This window comes from Thamnophis sirtalis, unplaced genomic scaffold (genome assembly GCF_051295495.1).
Source record: "Thamnophis sirtalis isolate CommonGarterSnake01/CBP01778 unplaced genomic scaffold, rThaSir2_p1.2 scaffold_13, whole genome shotgun sequence".
Classification (NCBI taxonomy): domain Eukaryota; kingdom Metazoa; phylum Chordata; class Lepidosauria; order Squamata; family Natricidae; genus Thamnophis; species Thamnophis sirtalis.
In genome coordinates, this window is record NW_028261393.1 from 57,428,986 (window position 1) to 57,449,561 (window position 20,576).

Below are 20,576 nucleotides of genomic sequence, written 5' to 3' on the forward strand. Positions count from 1 at the left end.
AGGTCTAAATCTCTCCTTACTCCACCCAGGGAGCTAAATTTTAAAATCAGACGACCCGCCTTTTTTCTCTCTCCTTTTCCTTCTCCTCCTCCCCCTCTCCTCCTCCCTCCCTTCTTCTCTTCCTCTTCTTCTCCTCCTCCTCTTCTTCATCCTCTTATTCTTCTCCTCCTCCTCTCCTCCTCCTCCTCCTAGCCCTTGTCTTCCATTAACCGCCCCATTTATTCTTAACAGTTCAGCTGACAGAGAACATAAGTTTTCATGGTTAACTTTGACTGCTTTGCAGTGAAAAAAATGTGTTTGTGGGAGATGGGACACTCCAATTCCTGAAACTCCCCCCTCTCCCCTTTTGGAGGAGAACCCTTACACTTGGAGCAAATGCACCCCCCCCCTTCTTCCTCTCTAAACGAGCCAGCCATGAGATTTATTTCTGGTCCTCTTAATTTCCTTTACTCTGAAAACAAATCAAGTGCCAGTGTCCGCCTTTGCATACTCTAGATGCCCTGGACTAAAACTCCCATCATCCCCAGACACTCTCCAATGCAGAAGAGATTATGTGTTGAACTGTATTGTCTTTGGTGCTCTCTGGGCTTGTTCTGTAAGAAAGCCACCAAGGAGCCCACTCTCTCATTGGCTGGGATAGAACTCCCATCATCCCCAGCCTGGGCTCTCCCTCCCCTGGCACCCTCCAGATTCCTTAAGCTGAAACTCCCATCGTTCCCAGCCAGATCCTCCTTCCTCTCCCGGAGGGTGGGGGGGGGGGAAGACGTCTCACATCCCACTCCGGAGAGGAGCGCCCGTCCTCATCCCCCCCACTCCTCTTCTATAGGCCGCATTGTCCCTCCCCTCTCCCCGCGAACCCCTCCCCCGAACCCGAACTAATTGCCCCATTTTCCTTATCCACCCCCACCCGAAATAGGGCGCCGCGGCTGCCCCCCCCCCGCCCCTTTTCAGCAGCTGGAGAGCGGCGCTGGACGGAATCTGCGCCTTGAGCCGGCCCTCCCGCCCGTGCATCCCTCTGTCCCCCCCCCCACACCTCTCCCTCCGCCCCACGGCCGGGCAAGACCAGCCCCACGCGTGACGTCAGCCGCGCTGGCTCCGCGCGAGGAGGCCAGCCTGCCCGCAGGCAGCCGAAGTAACTCAGAGGTCTGGAGGCGCCGCGGGAGCGGAGAGAAGCTCGGGCGAGCCGAGATCTGCGCGCCGGCCCTCTTCGCCCCGTCGGAAGGACTGCGCGCCTCTTCCTCCTCCTCTTCTTCTCTTCCTCCGCCTCCTTCTATTCTTTTTTTCCTCCTCCTCCTCCTCCTCCTCCTCCTCCTCCTCCTCCTCCTCCTCCTCTTCGTCCTCCTCCTCCTTCTATTCTTCTTCTTCTTCCTCCTCCTCCTCCTCTTCTTCCTCCTCCTCCGCCCACCCGCGCATCCCTCGCGCCACACTTACTAGCCAGCCTCGTTTGCACGCTCGCTCGGGGCTTTTGGCAAAGAGAGAGAGAGAGAGAGACTCGCCCGCCTCTCCGCGCTGGGGGAAGCGGGGGTGGCGCAGCCCCAGCCCGTGCCCAGCTCTGCCCGCCCTTCCTCGCTCGCTCGCTTTGCAAGCCCGCTTGCCCGCCCCGGCTTTTGCTGCTTCTGCTGCTGCTGCTTCGGCTGGCGTCTGTCTTGCCAGCCGCGGAAGATGCTGACCTCGTGGCTGCGCGCCCGGGCCAAGGCGGAGAGATTGCGATTCTCCGGATGAGTGAGTAGCGCAAAGGAGCCGGCGGCTCTGCGGGCGCGGGGCGTGGGTGGTTCTGCAAAGGAGATTTTTTGCGGGGGGGGGGACGGTTTCTGAGCTTGGCAGTTCGGAAGTCGAAGGCAAGAGCGGGTGCGGGGAAGGGGGTCTCCGTCCGCTGCGGGGGGACTCGAAACTGGAGGCTCTCACCGTTTGCTGGTAGTTCTTGGGGTGGGGGCTTCGTTTCCTTCAACCCCTCTCCGCCTCTTGGGGGGGGTGCAGCAAAGTGTCGGCGATGGGGGAGCGGGGCTACAAAGTAAATTTGAGGTCCCGGTGATGAGGCTTATTTTTTTTGGAGAGGGGGGGTTGCATTGAGTTGCTTTAGGTCTTCCTCCTCCTGTGCGTCTCTCCTGAACTACCTTGACGGAAACTCGCGGAATTTCAAGCCGGAGACGCTATCAGGGCTGGGGAGGGGTATCTTTTGGGTATCTTGAATTTCCCGTTCCCTTCCAAGATTCCCAAGGAAAGAAAGAGCGCAACTCCCCTGCAACACCTCCCCCCCCCAATTCCTTCTCTCCTCCACAATTTCTTTTTTTAAAACCACCAAGCCGCGGATTGAGCAGGGAAGGCGGGTCCGTGATGGATAGGGAGAAGCAAGAGAAGTAAATTCTGTAGAATCGACAGCTTGGTGGTCTCCTTTGGAAAGAGCGTTTGGGCTTCTGGATAGGACCCATCCTGTCTCCCCAACGCAAATTAAAGAGCAGTGGAAGGAGATTCCCCACCCCAGAGTCATGGGGAGGGGTCTCAAGAGAACCCTCCAAGGGGAGGGAGGCTTATCTCCTGTTCCTTCCATCCACCTTTCCTAGTGGAAGATGGGCGAGTCTTCCCCAACAGGACACTTGATGGTGTCCCTCAACTCTTTGATGGGTTGGGCGTGATTAGGCCAAAGTGGAACTGTGGGGGGTGAAAGAAAGAAAACACATCTTTTTGCCTGCACCAAAAGCTATTGGTTAAACTGGAAATGGAGGGTACGAGGGGGCTGGCTGCGGTAAAGGCCGGGGGGGGGAGGGGTGATGTGCCAAGGCTCCTTCCCTACACAAAAAGAGTTTCCATGGCACGAAAGGAAGGGAGAGGGGAAGAGCTGCAGAAGTGAAGGGCCAGTTGAGTCCGAAAATTCCCATCCTAACGAGAGAAGAGAAAAGAGGAATTGAATTTGGGGGGGGATGGAGAGAAAAAGGCTGTTGGGTCTGAGCAGATCGAAACCTCTTCCTCTCTCCCCTCCCCCCCACAAATATTTTGGAGGGGTAGGGAGGGGGGAAAAGGCAGAAGAGGACAACTTCTGCCTTTTCCCCCTCCGTAGAGGGAAAGGAAGAACCCTGAAGAGCAACCCAAGGAATCAGAGCTCCGGTGGTGAAGGGAGTGAGGGGGTCCAGGTGGGGTACAAAGAGCAGAGGCCCCTTCCTCTTGAGGAGGCCCCAAAAGGCATGGAAGTCGGGGGGGGTTGAGGCTGAGCCTGGAGGATGGTGTCGCGGTGTTTAGATTTAGATTTTAGATTTTACTTTATTTGTATGCCGGCCCTTTTCCCTGAGGGGACTCAGGGCGGCTCACAATTCAAGGGCGGGGAAAAACAGACAAGTTACAAGCATGAAATCCATACACTGTTAAAAGCACAATTGCCTCCCGTAGAGAGTTGGGTGCTGTTTGATTGACGGGCCTCCTCTTTTCTGCCCCCCCCCTCAAGGCTTGACTCTTGGCACGGAAGGTGGGCTCCAGGCTCCATAAAGATGCAGAAGGGAGTTTGGCTGCTGAGCGTGTTCACAGTAGCTGGGATCGCGCCGACCACGGAGAGCCGCAAGCCTGCCAAAGACATTTGCAGCAAGAGCCGCTGCCCTTGCGAGGAGAAGGAGAACGTGCTGAATATTAATTGTGAAAACAAGGGATTTACCACCGTCGGCCTCCTCCTGCCTCCCCCGTCCAAGATCTACCAGCTCTTTCTCAACGGGAATGCCTTCGCCCGGCTCTACCCCAACGAGTTCGTCAACTACTCCAATGCCGTGACGCTCCACTTGGGTTACAACGACATGGAAGAGATTCGAACGGGGGCCTTCCTGGGCCTCCGGATCCTTAAGAGGCTGCACCTCAACAACAACAAGCTGGAGATCCTGCGGGAGGACACCTTCCTCGGCTTAGAGAGCCTGGAGTATCTCCAGGCCGATTACAACTACATAGCTGCCATTGAGGCGGGCGCTTTCAGCAAACTCAACAAGCTGAAGGTGCTGATCCTCAACGACAACCTGTTGTTATCCCTCCCTAGCAACGTCTTTCGTTTTGTCCTCCTGACCCACCTGGACCTTAGAGGGAACCGGCTAAAAATGATGCCTTTTGCTGGCGTCTTGGAGCACATCGGAGGGATTATGGAAATCCAGCTGGAGGAGAACCCGTGGAACTGTACCTGTGACCTCCTGCCTCTCAAAGCCTGGCTAGATACCATCACGGTCTTCGTTGGGGAGATTGTGTGCGAGACCCCTTTCCGGTTGCACGGCAAAGATGTCACCCAACTCACCAGGCAGGACCTCTGCCCCCGAAAAGGGGTGGGCGAGGCCAACCCGAGGGAGAAATACCCTCCCCACTCAGACACACACCTCCAGAGGTTTCCCCCAACAGTTAACTCTGCTGTCGGGGCCACAAGGGCTCCCAAAGCCAGCCGCCCACCCAAAACCAGGAACCGTCCAACCCCGCGGGTCACCGTGTCTAAAGACCGGCAGATTTTTGGGCCCATCATGGTTTATCAAACGAAATCTCCCGTGCCCTTAACTTGCCCAAATCTTTGCACTTGCACCTCGCAAAGTTCTGACAATGGGTTGAACGTCAACTGCCAGGAGAAAAGGATTGGCAACATCTCCGATCTCCACCCCAAGCCCACCAGCCCAAAGAAACTCTATTTGACGAGCAATTACTTGCAAACGATCTATAAAAGTGATCTCGTGGACTATCCGTCCCTGGACTTGTTACATTTGGGAAACAATAGGATCGCTGTGATCCAAGAAGGTGCCTTTTCTAACCTCACCAGTTTACGCCGGCTTTATCTCAACGGTAACTACCTTGAGGTCTTGTATCCTTCCATGTTCGAAGGGCTCCACAGCTTACAGTATCTCTATTTAGAGTATAACGTGATTAAAGAGATCCTGCCACGCACCTTCGATGCGCTGGGCAATCTTCACCTCCTCTTTTTGAACAACAATCTCTTGAGGTCCCTGCCGGACCATGTCTTTGGAGGCACCACCTTGACTAGACTCAACCTGAGGAACAACCATTTCTCGCATCTTCCCGTGCAAGGTGTCCTCGACCAGCTTTCGGCCCTAATTCAGATCGACCTTCAAGAAAACCCTTGGGACTGTACTTGCGACATCATGGGCTTGAGATACTGGATAGAACAAGTCACCGAGCAAAACAATCAGCAGTCAGGAAGTCCGGTGGTCATCAACGAAGTGGTCTGTGACTCTCCTGCCAAGCACGCTGGAGAACATCTCAAGACCTTGAGCAAAGAGGTCATCTGCCCCGAGAACCCCAATCTCTTAGATTCTTCTCTCTTGTCCCTCAATCTGAACACCGACATGCCATCAGCCTTCAGTATCTTCCCCAGCGCCTTTCCGGAAATGCGGACCGAAGTCCCCCTCTCCGTCTTAATTTTGGGCCTTCTGGTTGTGTTTATTTTGTCGGTCTGCTTCGGGGCCGGGCTCTTTGTCTTTGTTCTCAAGCGCCGCAAGGGGCTGCCAAGCGTGCCCAGCAGTGCCAACAACCTGGACGTCAGTTCCTTCCAACTGCAGTACGGGTGCTACAACAGCGAGGCCCATGAGAAAGCGGAAGGGCACGTCTATAATTACATCCCACCTCCCGTTGGCGAGATGTGCCAGAATCCAATCTACATGCAGAAGGAAGGAGACCCCGTCGCTTACTACAGGAACCTCCACGAGTTTAACTACAGCAACCTGGAGCCGAAGAAGGACGACTCTACCAGCTTCGCCTTCACCATCACCGCGGCGGACATGTTGGAGAAGCAGTCCTTTTCCAGAGAGCCCGAACTGCTGTATCAAAACTTGGTGGAGAGGGTGAAGGAGCTGCCCAGCGGAAGCATGGTCCAATATAATTTCTGCACCCTCCCCAAAAGGCAGTTTGCCCCTTCCTACGAGTCCAGGCGACAAAACCAAGACAGGCTCAACAAAACGGTTTTGTATGGGACTCCGAGGAAGTATTTTACGGAACTCTCCAAACCCGATCTCCCTTTGCTGCACGGAAAGTTGCAGGCCGAACCAGATTACCTCGAAGTGTTGGAAAAACAAACTGCCATTAGTCAGTTGTGAAATGGGGATGGGGGGGGAAGACCTAGGGGAGGGGAGGGTTGCATCGGATGGGGGGGGGAAGTCTTGAAAAAAGAGCAAGCCAGACAGACCTGAACTGAAGATTTCCAATGAAATTGGTCCCAGAATAAGAATAATATTTTGGGGTGTTTTTTTCCCCTCATCCATCATCATCAACCAGGCCAGGTTTTTTGGGATTGGTGTCTTCTACTAAACTCCCTTTAAGTTATTATAATTATTACTATTGTTATGATTTTGCATATCTTCCTCCTTCTTCCCCCCCCTTTCGGCCTTTTTAAAGAGCTGAATGAATGTTTCTTCTTGGAACGTTTGCATCGGTTTATTTGTGGGGGAAAAGACGAAGAGACGATATGAAAAGGTTCTCTCGACATCCAGGGCCCCATCCAGAGCATTGAGATGGAAAACATAATGTCTGAAACGGATGTTCTGCCCTCCCTTCCCTAGATTAGGAAGTCTCTTTCCCTCCTTCCTTCCCTTTTTTTTATTTTATTTTGTAAATAAAAATATCGACAGTTCTCCTTTTTCAATGGTCAAGTCCAAGCACCGGGCATCACATTTGTATGCGTGCGTTAAAGTGTCTTTGCACTTTAAATGCAAATCACCACGTCATGATCTGAAGGTAAATGTATTTTATGTTTTACTTAGGGGAAGTGTGTAAACCGGATCTCGGCCCTGGTTTGCTACAAGGGGTGATTGCTTAATCGACAAACAAATTCCCACGTCAAGAGAGTTTATGTCTGAAGGTTTTTTTTATGGACTGAACTGTAAAACATGTTCTTTTGTTCCATTTTTTTATTTCTGGCCTGATTTTACATACATTTCGAAAATGACTTCAGAATTTTGGAGTGGATTTGAGGTATCCAGCTCTCTCACTTTAAAAGAAAGAACCATTTTAAAGTTCTAGTAATAGTTCTTTAAAAGAAAAAAATTAACACAAAATCCACAGGCCTCCTATATTTGTTAAGCTGCAGCTCCTAACACCGTTATAATGTTCAGTGTGTTTTTTTCCAGATCATTCGCCTAATGAAGAGAACATTACTTTACTTGTAATATATTAAAATTAGATATTTTTATACATTTAAAGCCACGAGTTTCCATTTCCAGTGTTTGGGAAATATATATGTTTGTGTGTCTGTGTGTGTGTGTGTGTTTGTGTGTGTGTGTACACATACATATATGTACGTATGTGTATATATACACATATCCACAAATATATACCAACACACATATGTTATATATCTCTCCATGTGTGTGTATGTTTGTGTAGATATATATGTTGTATGTATATATATTGAATGACATGACAGGGAGAAAATACTATTTTTTAATTCCAGATGTCATGTTTGTTTATAGAGATCACATCAAACCAGTATGGATTTTCCCATAGGCCTTTCTATAAGGGGAGGGGGGAACAATTGTAAGGGCTCGTATACAACTATACTGTAAAAAAAATATAAGGGCCTTTTTGGTTTACACATAATCAGTCTTTCTCCTTTCCCAGTTGATTCTAAATTTGGCCCAACAAGCGAAGTCTCAAATTAGTATTTTTGAAGTCTCGATGTTTTTTTGTATTGAGATATATTCCTAAAGATGTTCTCTTGGGCAGTAACCACACATCTGGCATTGTTTTCTCATTGTATTGTTGTTCATAAGTTAGGGTTGTAGAACATTGGCTCTCAACGTATGGGGTCCCTGGGGGACATGATGTCATCACAGGGGGTCCATGAAGGTTTGAAGAAACATTATGATATAAATCTTGAGTGAAGTCTTAATGTTTCACGGCCACAAAAGGTATTTAACGGGGTTAGATAGTGAAGAATAGGTTGAGAATCTCCGGCCTAGAATATTGTCTAAAACTGAACAAACTACATTTTTTTAGTATCCAAATAGCAGGACTTGTACCTACACTAAGCTAAGATAGAGCCGAGGTGGCGCAGTGGTTAGGGTGCAGTACTGCAGGCCACTTCAGCTGACTGTTATCTGGAGTTCAGCGGTTCAAATCTCACCGGCTCAAGGTTGACTCAGCCTTCCATCCTTCCGAGGTGGGTGAAATGAGGACCCAGACTGTGGGGGCGATATGCTGATTCTGTAAACCGCTTAGAGAGGGCTGAAAGCCCTATGAAGCGGTATATAAGTCTAACTGCTATAGTTGCCCATCCCTGCTGGTTCCAGAAGACTTTGCAAGCCTCTCTTGTTCATGAATTAATTTCTAGTTTAGATGCTCAACCTAGAATCCAAAGCAGTTTGAAACTGGTAAAATGGCGATATTCATGGATCTTGTTCATCCAAGTTTTCTCTTGTTGTGAAAAACTCAGGGTGTTCTGAGTTCCGTCATGGACATTTGAGATTCATTTAAGCAGGGATGAAAACTCCTTCAAGTACCCCAATCAGTAAGCCAATAAATTAAGTAAGCAAATAATTGCCCACAGAGAATAAGATGTAGTTTTGCCAACCATCTCTCTACCGTTGTGGTTATTCTACTGTTTGACCTCTTTTCTAAACTTCCATGAGAATGGATCACTAATGGTGACATACTGACACCATTGGAAGAAGGATCGGCCAATCAGATGGTTGCTTTTTAGCTCCACCTAAAACCATGGCGTCAAAGAGAAAGGACCGTGGTGGTAAGGACACATTAGTAAACATGCCCTGGGTTCTCCTTTCTCCAAAACTATCTGGTGCTCTTCAAGACATGTTGAGCTACAATGATTTCTTCCAGCAATGGGGACTATCAATTGAAGAGGGTAGAAGTTCCATTTCAAGACATCTAGCCAAGTTGAAGACAGCTATTCCGTCACAAAGCATGAATCCAAGCTAGAAGAGGAACCAAAAGACATGAACAGGAGGAAAACTTTCGGTGCTTGACATTATTTGAATAAATTGATTTTCAACAGTGGTTTTTGATATTTTCCTCTAATTGGTTAAGGTGCCCCCCCCCTCTCCAATAACATAATTTCACTTCCTGGATTAGTGCGCCCTTAAAAAAATAAATCAGCAAAATGATTGCTTAGAATATTTGCAGGGCATCTCTTTATGTAACCATTTAATTTCATCCAGATTGTTTTTGGAAAAACCCTCCCTCTGAGAACTGTCCATCATTTTTCTTCTTCAGAAGATCTTAGTTTTGTTCTGTGAGTGCGTAGGCTTTGGTGTGTCTTCCCACTTGCTGGTCTTAAGGAGGATTTCAATACACCACAAGTTTTAATTGCATGAACGCCTGATAAATCTTGATGGGCGTTAAAAAAATATTTTCTTTTCCCGTCTCCTTAGGTGCAAACACAACTAAAGGGAAGTGCTTTCTCTTTTTCCATTTTTTCCTCCTTCCCAGCAAATTGCTCTTATTTATAACAAAACCAGTTTTGTTTTTGGCTATTGTAAATCCTTATGCAACTGGGGTGATGTTCAGCATACAAAGTAGGGCAGGCTTTTCACTTCCTTATTAAAGCAATTGATGGCTGCTGAAAGGAAAGCAGTGTTTCCTTTTCATAAATAGATTAGTGGAGAAAATAATCCTTTTATTATGATGCCGATAGAGAACCGGACTCTTGTCTGATGGGATCGACACAGCTTTTTTTTACAGTTCCTCATGTGATCTAATGATAGGAAGAAATCTCAACTCCAAGGAATTGTGTATTTCTCGCGCTCTCTGTGTGTATATGTGTGTGTGTGTGTACATGCACACACACACAAACATCTATCTGTATCAACAGTGATTAATTCTGTGCCATGATTCTTAAAGGAAAAGGACTATTTAAATGTCTACAGTAAATAGATCATTGGAAGATGACCATATATTTATAAAGGAACATTATCTGCCACGTGAACTGAAAGTTTTTTTTTAAAAAAAAATAAAAGTTCTTAATTTACTGTGCCAGGATAGATATAGCGATGATGAAGATAGATAGATAGATAGATAGATAGATAGATAGATAGATAGATAGATAGATAGATAGATAGATGATAGATAGATAGACAGACAGACAGACAGACAGACAAAATCTATCTCTATATGATCTATTATCTTTAATCTGTCTATCTATTATTTATTATCTATATTATCAACATCTATTTACAGCGATTAATCAATCATTTATTTATTCTCTATCTATTTCTATATATAATCTGTATATCTGTCTATATTATCTATCATCTCTATAATTCTCTCTTTCTCTCTCTCTCTCTCTCTCTCTCTCTCTCTCTCTCTCTCTCTCTCTCCCTCCCTCCCTCCCTCCCTCCCTCCCTCTCTCTCCTCCCTCCCCCACCCTCTCTCTCTCTCCAGCCCAACAGAAAATAAACTTTGGACACAAAATCTAGGACGTTTTTGAAGGATACTAAATGGCCTTCTCTTGTCTGAATGTGGCATCTAATCAATGTTTTCTTACATGCTCATTTCCTACAGCTAGTTCTCTTAAATTTTCTCCCAGGCCTGCCTCCCTCATTAGATCAAATTTTATGTTACATTTATATTTTCAAAACCTACTGGAAAATCCATCTCCCCCAAGAGGCTTAAGGAGAGACAAGTAGCAGTTGTCAGGAAATGCTAACTATTTAGCCCAGGTGTTAAACTGGGATTTAAAAAAAAACAACATCAACTGTAGTCTTGAGAAATTATTTGTTTGGAGACTTCTAAATGTTTGGGGCAGGATAATTTTCTGGGGTTTTACGAAGCTTTGTGATCCAAGTTTGGCTGCATCTTTGATTGTCCAAATGTATTCCGATTGATGCATAAGTAAGCATAGTTTTTACTTGGGGTAAATACATATTCTTGTTCAAGAAATACATGCTACTCTTTATTACTCATTTTTTTATTACAATTATTACGTATTTGTGATATTCATACCCTGTGGACTCCACAAAAGAGCTTTTTTTCAAATTCCATAAAATTGATAAAAACAACAAAAATGACAATGTATAACACCCAATCCACAGTGTGTGTCCAGAACGGGATGGCATCCCAGATCTCAAAAGGACCTCAGCAATGTTCTGTCTCAACACCTGCTACTTTGTTTGAAAAAATGTAGTTGACTTCCGACAAGGATGTTTTATTATAAAGTCGTGTTCGATTTGTTATTTTCTTTTTCTGCACACATTCTCAAGCTTTATGTGGAGGAAGCAGGGTTTCTGACTGCAGATTTGCAGGTGAGTTCTAACCTGTGACATGGCTATGAACTTTTCTTGAATGGATGAATGGGGAAATTCAACCCTATTTGTCCACCCATCTCCAATATTTTTATAAAAAGGAAATTGCTGCCTCTGGTCCCTCAAATATATATATATCTTCTTTTAGAAGAACTGCACGGCATTTAGCAGGTCTCCTTTTTGGCTGAATCTTAAAGGTCAGACCTGTTTTTCATTTATCACTAGGCACAGATGGAAAGGAAGACAAATCCCATTCCTTAAATAGATATATTTCCCCTCAATATTCCTGTTCTAGCTGTATGCTGAGATTTGTCTCCTGAGCTGGAAAGGAGACACATTTTTGAAATCAAAGATGATAATTTTGTCATCAAATGATGACCAAGTTTTGAAATCCAGATACAGTAGCACCTCAATAATTCTCATTAATTGGGAGGCGTGACGAATTCCAAAAAATGATGAGTATCAAACAAATTTTTCCCATAAGGAATCATGTAACTGGCACAAAATGTTTGCATCAAAATGCATTGAATAACAAAATTGGATGAGTTTCAAAGCCATTGAGTGCCAAGGTACCACTATACTAATGCATGAAGAGCTAAAATTATGAGCCAAGGTGGCGCGGTGGTTAAATGCAGCACTGCAGGCTGACTGCTAGATCAGCAGTTCAGCGGTTCAAATCTCACCGGCTCAGGGTTGACTCAGCCTTCCATCCTTCCGAGGTGGGTGAAATGAGGACCCGGATTGTTGTTGGGGGCGATATGCTGATCCTGTAAACCGCTTAGAGAGGGCTGAAAGCCCTATGAAGTGGTATATAAGTCTACTGTTACTGTTATTATAAAAGAAAGGTAAGTACACAGTGGTGAAATTCATTTTTTTTCCACTACCGGTTTTCTGGGGGTGGCTTGGTGGGCGTGGCAGGGGAAGGATACTGCAAAATCTCCATTCCCTCCCACTTTGGGGCCAGCCAGAGGTGGCATTTGCCAGTTATCCAAACCACTAAAAATTTGAGAACCTGCTGAATTTCACCCTGTAACTACATGGATTCAACTTAAATAGCTACCTTGTGTTATTCATTTATGGATGAAGTGTGCAGTATTTTGATGAATGCAGTATATTCTATTGATTTGCTGTTTTCATGAAGATGATGGACCTAAATTTGGACACTCTCCATTGGCACCAAATAGGAACTAGAAATGAAGGGAGCAACAGATATCTTCTCCACATCATTTGTTTTGCTCATTCGTTCACTCCTGTCCTCTAATTCCCTATCAAACTAGGATTTTTTTTTAAATAACAGCCACAACAAAAGAATACACAGCTTTAGGTCCAACATATTTTCACAAAAATATACAATTTCAATGCACCTGTTCTCAAGCGCATATTTCAAACTCCATTTGAGTGATTTCGATTTGTTTCTTTCTCTTTTTTCCCTTCCATTTCCAGCCGAGAACTCTTTCCAGAAATTCAGAGAGGTGTGAAAACATGAGAACAAATGCTTTTAAGTTCTGCCAAGGAAAATCAGTTTGGTTTATTTAAAAATGCATAATGAACAAAATATTGTTGCATTCCTAGTAAAGATACTTCTATTCAAAAGAACTGAATATTTATTTGTTCACTTGCTCCTTCCCCTCCTCTCTCTCTCCCTCTGTCTTCTCTCACACTTCTCTTTCTTTCTTCTCTCTCCCTCTATATTCTCTCCCTTCCTTCCTTTTTTCTCCTCTCTCTCTCTTCTTTCTCTCTCCTCTTTCTTTCTTCTCTCTCCCTCTCCCTAGCCTCTCTCTCTCTATCCTCACTCTCTCTTCTATCTCTTCTCTCTTTTTTATTTCTTTCTTTCTTCTCTCTCTCTCTCTCCTCCCTCTCTTCTCATTCTTTCTTCTCTCTCTATCTTCTCTAGCTTTCTTCTCTCTTTTCCTTATTTCAAAACTGATATTCCTTGTTTATATGTTGAAATGCTGTGGTTGTGCTTCTAAGCACCATTTAATAGTCCTTAGTTCTGAGAAGTACTGATACAGAGTTAAGTTCTCGGTTTACATCACCAAGGAAACATTTTGCTGAAGATCATTTCTCCTTCAGAATATAAATGCTGGGTTCCCAAACTCTTCATGAGTGAAATGAGATTGGGGGGGGGGGGAGAGAAAGTTAAGGGGAGTTTGCTTATTGTTCTTTCATTTTTTAGATGTATTTTCCCAAGATACACAGAGATACAGCTTGTGATTTTCCAAAATTACTGCAACACATTGTGAATATAATTTAACACTGGGAAGAGGACAGAAGAGAAAGAGAATACTCGTGAGTTAAAGAAAACACAAGGACAATATATTTTCCAAGGATGAGTTTTGCCGGTTCTAAAAAATAGCTTGGAAGAGATTTAGACAAATGATATTTTCACAAGAGGTTTTGCAGGTCTACTGGATTATCGACCTTTGCTCACTCCTGGATTTTGCACAATCTCTTAGCTTTTAACTTGTTCTAGCGAACAATCTCAATGGGCAAATAGGTTTTGGAATATCTAGCAGGTTGGAAACTTTCATGGTTGCAACTTTACTTTGTTTTTATCTATTACTAGCCAATAACCCAGCATTGCCAGGGTATTTATTTATAGGAGGAAAATGTCAGAACCAAATGTAATTTCTAATATTGGATTTTTCCCCCTTACCAGAGGGAGCGCCCTTGTGGAGTACCGTGAAGCTGTTACCATGGCAACTACACTGTACAGTAGAAGCCATTTAAAGGCACAACAGGTTGTATCTTAACAGAACACATACCCCGAGGGGTTTTAGGGGTGTCTTACCTCCACAGTATTTGTTTTCAGAGAGTAAGTCATCTGTGTACCAGGTCTGGTTGAAATTGTTTGAGGTGTTCCAAAGTTATCCTGGAAAACACACACACACACACACACACACACACACACCTGTTTTGATAGATGATAGATAGATAGATAGATAGATAGATAGATAGATAGATAGATAGATAGATAGATAGATAGATAGAATCAAGATGGAGAGAGATTATCAAGAGGGAGATAGATAGATAGATAGATAGATAGATAGATAGATAGATAGATAGATAGATAGATAGATAGATAGACAGACAGACAGACAGATAGATAGATGATAGATAGATAGATGATAGATAGATAGATAGATGATAGATAGATAGATAGATAGATAGATAGATAGATAGATAGATAGATAGATAGATAGATAGGTGATAGATAGATAGATAGATAGATAGATAAATAGATAGATAAATAGATAGATTTACCTAATTTCTTCTTACCTGTTCCATGAATTTCCATAGAAAATTCCAAAACATATCTGACTAAAATCTGATCTATGACATCAAAGGGCCTCTGTCCTCTATAGGGAATTTCAGAATGCCACCTTCTTTCCGTGGATAAACAGGATTATTCGACCCATACCTTTATTTTGCTGATAATTCTGTTCCCTTTCAGGAAATGACCACAATCCACAATATGAAACCTGATCTTGAAAACTGAACTTCCTAAATTAGAGTTGCCATTTGCAAGGACTAAGAATAATTATACTTCTTTTCACTTGAAATTCTCTTTAAAGGTTATTAGGAAGCATGTGATTGTTATGAAGATGCTCTGACTATGGCTAAAATAACGCAATAATAACGCAACAATCTTGGATGTGTGATTTTGCCACAGTGCACTTTCCAGTAATGGTGGATCCTAATTATATTTGCTGGTCTTCTTGAATGACGCTCTTTTTTATGATCGCTGTTCTTTCTTTTTAGAAAGATTAGATAGGCAATAAACGTTTCAGCAAGGAATTGTGTTTTAGATGTCTCAACAACTTCAGGAAGGTGCTTTAGAGCCTAAACAAAATGTCCAGATTTTACAACCTCTTTAAAATCAATGAAAAAGCTGAGCGTCTTTGAAAAGAAGACAGAAGACCTGAGAAAGGATGAGACCTGATCAGCACCTTGGAAAGCAACTGCAGGTACCTATACAGTACAATACATAGCTCAAGATTTCATGCTCAACCATCCTGAAATCAAGACATCTCCCCAATATTAATTGGGATCAATACATGACTATTTCAGCTGATAACATCCCACATGTCTTAGGCTTTTTGACTTTCAAAACTATTCTTTATTTTTGAAAAATAGCCCTTGGTGATATTCCCTACCTTCTTCAGAAAAATTCTTTTCAATGGGTGGATCAATAAATGAACCGAAAATTCACTATTGAGTTGCACCTTCCAGGAATTTATGGAAGAAGCTGCAGCAGCAAGGTTAGAAGGATCACCTGGATGGACCAGGACAAAGCAAATCTCCCATCCATCCATCCATCTATCTATTTATCTATTTGTGGTTTGTCCGTCCGTCCATCCATCCATCCATCCATCCATCCATCCATCCATCTAGCTATCTATCTATTTATCTAATATATTTGTGGTCCATCCATCCATCCATCCATCCATCCATCCATCCATCCATCCATCCATCCATCCATCCATCCATCCATCCATCCATCTATCTATCTATCTATCTATCTATCTATCTATCTATCTATCTATCTATCTATCTATCTATCTAATATATTTGTGGTCCATCCATCATCTATCTATCTATCTATCTATCTATCTATCTATCTATCTATCTATCTATCTAATATATTTGTGGTCATCTATCTATCTATCTATCTATCTATCTATCTATCTAATATATTTGTGGTCCATCCATCATCTATCTATCTATCTATCTATCTATCTATCTATCTATCTATCTATCTATCTATCTATCATCTATCTATCTATCTATCTATCTATCTATCTATCTATCTATCTAATATATTTGTGGTCCATCCATCATCTATCTATCTATCTATCTATCTATCTATCTATCGATCTATCGATCTATCGATCTATCGATCTATCGATCTATCGATCTATCGATCTAATATATTTGTGGTCATCCATCTATCTATCTATCTATCTATCTATCTATCTATCTATCTATCTATCTATCTAATATATTTGTGGTCATCCATCCATCCATCCATCCATCCATCTATCTATCATATCTAGAGGTTTGGGTGAGTCTGATCCATTCCTCAGTCAAAAATGCTCCCAGGGCAACTTCTAAGGAAACTAAACGTCACCACCATGAATCACCCCCTCACTTTTTTCCCTCAAAAGGAAATCCTCTCTTCATTAAAAGCACACAAATGGAAAGACACTGGAAGGGATGTTTTGCAACTCCATCATCCCTCCCCTCTCTCAAGGCCTTTTATATATTGTATTTTTAAAAAAAGCCCAGTTGGGCAACCTTCCCATTTCTGACTCATTCATAATTTCACAGGGTAGTTTTCTCAATGCCCAAATGCTGGCAGTTGGGAATGTATTTTCTCCTGCAAATTTTCAAAAGGGGCGACATGCTAGAGGCAGGGGGAAGGGTTTGGTTTTTGTCCATGTGTGATTTGGGGGTGTCATTATGAAAGCCCCTGTTGGGGGCAATTGCAAATAGTTGTGATCATCTGTTGAGATCTGAGATGGAGCGTTTTGCCTCCGTCCAAGGCTTCCTTCAACCCTCCTTTGATTCTTATTCTACATTTGCTTAGAAAACTCCTTTTTGGTCGTGCCTCATCAGCTTTTTAACTGTGCCAGTGGGTGTTTATTCTTGCAGATGTATTGCTGTGAAAGGAAGGCTGAGTCCTTCCACTTCCCTCCTTTTGACTACCATTTACTCGCAGAAGCTGACAAAGGGGCTGCAGCAAAGGCTGTGTGAGTCAACGCCAATATATTTCACTCTCCAGGATGGCGAGAGGCTGCTTATTTTTAAACCTTCCATCTCAGCACAATGAGACACCTGTGTTTCTGAACATACATGCAATACTCGGGAGCCATTGTGGCCCAATGACAGTTTATTAAATAGACCGTCACTGTTTTTTAACGAAATAAACTGGGATAAACCCACAAACAAGGAATGCACATTTTGGTGTCCTGCACAAACATGGTCAGATTGCAATTAGGAAGAGCAGATTATCCAAGATTATCAGGGGTTGATTTCCTGGGTCTGCATCCTCTTTTTAATTTTACACACAAGGGGTTTAATTTTAATTCCTTGTGTACCCATGTGAATTCCTCATTGCGCAAGAATAGCGCTTGATAGATGAATCAGATGTGAATTAGGAGAATCGTTTGATGTGAATGAGGAGACCATTACAGGTATTAGGCATTCCCACCCATTCAACCCAACCCAACTCAACCCTGTCCTATACAATACAATACAATACAATACAATACAATACAATACAATACAATACAATACAATACAATACAATACAATACAATACAAACCAACCCAATCCTAACAGTGAGGATAGTTAACCAATGGAATAGCTTGCCTTCAGAATTCATGGGTGCTCCATCACTGGAGGTTTTTAAAGAAGAGATTAGACAGTCATGTATCTGACATAGTATAGGTTCTCCTGCTTGAGCATGGGGATGGACTAGAAGACCTCCAGGAAACTATTCTGTTCTGTTCTATTCTATTCCATCCTATCCTATCCTACTCTAACTACTCTACTCTACTCTACTCTACTCTACTCTACTCTACTCTACTCTATTCTATTCTATTCTATTCTATTCTACTCTACTCTACTCTACTCTACTCAATCCAATCCAATTTGTCATCTATTGCATTGATCAGGATCCAAAAGAGAAGTATCTGGGAATCTCATCTTTTACTTCATCTCTGACAAACATCCCTATCACGGTCCTTTTTATTTGGGAGAGCTTACTCCACACGCATATTGGGAGCACCACCTCCTTAACATGTTTACCAATGGTGCTAAGAGCATGGCTGTTCACAGCAGCATTTGGGGGTTGAGTAAGGATGGGACCTACTCTGCTAGATCTTGCCACATCAGGCTGGTTGGGTTGCTGTTGCAAAACAGAATGCTTGTTGGCATTTTAATCCTATTTGGTGGGCCACACGGAGTCTTCAGCAGTTGTGGGAACCAAAACAAATAGATAAACGCATGTACTGAGCAGAGATGGGGGGGAGTTCGATTTTTTTCCCCCAGAGAGGCCAATGGATGACCTTTGACCCCAAGAGCGTGGTCATCTCAGCCCATCATAACAGTTTCTTTCTTCCTTAGAGGCTCCTCTTATAGTGGAGATGGGAGCCTGCCAAGTTAGCTTCAGGCTAAGCATTAGCGACTCCATGTTCAAATGATGTCATGCCTTAAACATCCCAGAGCCGAAGAGAAGGATGAAGAATGAGCCTGTTACAATGATAGCACTAAGAAATTAAATAGAGAGGGGTTGCTCACTACTTTTAGAAACTTCATAAATGCCAAGAATTTGGAGACCAGCCCTTCTTCGGAAGCTGCCATTCAGAAACGATTCTACTTCAAATCCGATTTTAAGCCACTGCCTATCTGCAAATCCAAATAAGTCAAAACAATGAAGTCTTTAGCTGAAACGGTGGCTGCTCTCAATATGAGGCTTTTGGGTATTTGGAAATGGCTAAAAGTCTATGGGAAGATTCTTAAAAAACTGGTTAATGGAGTAGAACAGTGGTTCCCAAACTTGGCAACTTTAAGACTTGGGGACTTCAACTCACAGAATTCTCCAGCCACTGGAGTAGAATGACAGAGTTCAAAGGGACCTTGGAGGTCTTCTAGTCCTACCCCCTGCTTAGTCAGGAAACTCCAAACCACTTCAGACAAATGGTTATCCAACATCTTCTTAAAAACCTCCAGTGATGAAACACACACAACTTCTGGTGGCAAGCTGTTCCACTGATTAATTGTCCTCACTGTCAGGAAATTTCTCCTTAGTTCTAAGTTGCTTCTCTCCTTGATGAGTTTCCACCCATTGCTTCTTCTCCTGCCCTCAGGTGCTTTGGAGAATAGCTTGACTCCCTCTTCTTTGGGGCAGCCCCTGAGATATTGGAAGACTGCTATCATGTCTCTAGTTTATTTTCATTAGGTTTAAGTTTATTGGATTTATATGCCACCCTTCTTCCAAGGATTAAAATAGACATACCCAGTTCCAGGAACTGTTCTTCATATGCTTTAGTCTCCAATCCCCTAATCCTCTTTGTAGCTCGTCTCTGCACTTCTTCTAGAGTCTCCACATCTTTTTTACATTGTGGCGACCAAAACTGGATGCAGGATTCCAGGCATGGCCTTCCCAAGGTCTTATAAAGTGTTTACTGTTTATTGTTTACTGTTTATTAAATTTATAGGCCGCCTAATCCCAAAGAACTCCGGGCGTCTTACAGAAACAACTCCAGGCAGCTTACAGAAACAGTAGTATCAACTACAGTAGTATCTACTGTGGTATCAACACTTCACGTGATCTTGATTCTATCCCTCTGTTGATGTAACCTAGAACCGTGTTGGCTTTTTTGGAAGCTGCTGCCCACGGCTGGCTCATATTGAAGCAATTGTCCACTAGGACTCCAAGATCCCTTTCACAGTTACTATTATTGAGCGAGGAACCACATATGATATACCTGTGCATTTTGTTTTTCTTGCCTAAATGTAGAGCTTTCTTTTTTTCACCATTGGCAATAACCAAACCCAGGAAGCAACGTATTCCATCATTTCTCAATCTGTAGCCTTTTTTTTTTTTGCCTAAAGAATAGAAGGTTATTTTTAAAAGAAATGACCTGTTAACACCAATGTGCAAACAATCAATCAATGTGCATTGACCCAATAAAATGGAGTTCTTGTTGTTTTCAAACGAGTGGCAGAGAAAACAGCATTCCTCGCATCGGAGATAATTACATCCAGTTATGAACCAACTTCCTATCAAATCATTGGCTATGAGATGAACTAAATGGAAGAACTCATCTCCCAGGCTCTTATTATTTGGTTTTACCGGGTGAGTCAAAAAAAAACCCCACAGCTCTTTCATTTATGTAAATACACATTTCAGGGAACTATGACAGAATGAGGGTAGTATGCTTTCCCCCCCGATTTCTGCACAACACATACTGGAAGACACACAAATATTGAGATGCTCAAAAGCCCTCCTGGGAAAATGTGTCTACAAAGAAGAGAGGTAGAAGGAAGGATATTTCTGCAGAGACTAAAATGTCAACATGGGTAAAGCTCCTGGACAGAGGCTCAAATCATGATATCGTCCAGGGTAGCATTGTGAATTCTGGAGCATATAAGACATTTTGGAAGGAGCAAACGGAATGGAACCTACTGCCAATTATCTCCACTAGACCGATACGATCGCATAGATTAGGCCTCCTCCGAATTCCATCATCCAGCCAGTGTAGACTGGCAACTACCTGGAGGAGAGCCTTCTCGGTGGCTGCTCCGACCCTCTGGAACGAACTCCCCGTGGAGATTCAGACCCTCACCACCCT

At 43.6% G+C, this 20,576-nt stretch overlaps 1 protein-coding gene across 1 annotated transcript; it reads left to right on the forward strand.

The window, feature by feature from the left end:
• The first annotated feature begins 1,615 nt into the window (after positions 1–1,615).
• On the forward strand, positions 1,616–6,059 carry SLITRK2 (SLIT and NTRK like family member 2). Its single transcript, XM_014066393.2, has 2 exons — positions 1,616–1,722; positions 3,437–6,059. Exon 2 carries the CDS (start codon positions 3,480–3,482, stop codon positions 6,054–6,056), a length of 2,577 nt encoding a protein of 858 aa, XP_013921868.1. The 5' UTR covers positions 1,616–1,722; positions 3,437–3,479; the 3' UTR covers positions 6,057–6,059.
• The last annotated feature ends 14,517 nt before the right edge of the window (positions 6,060–20,576 follow it).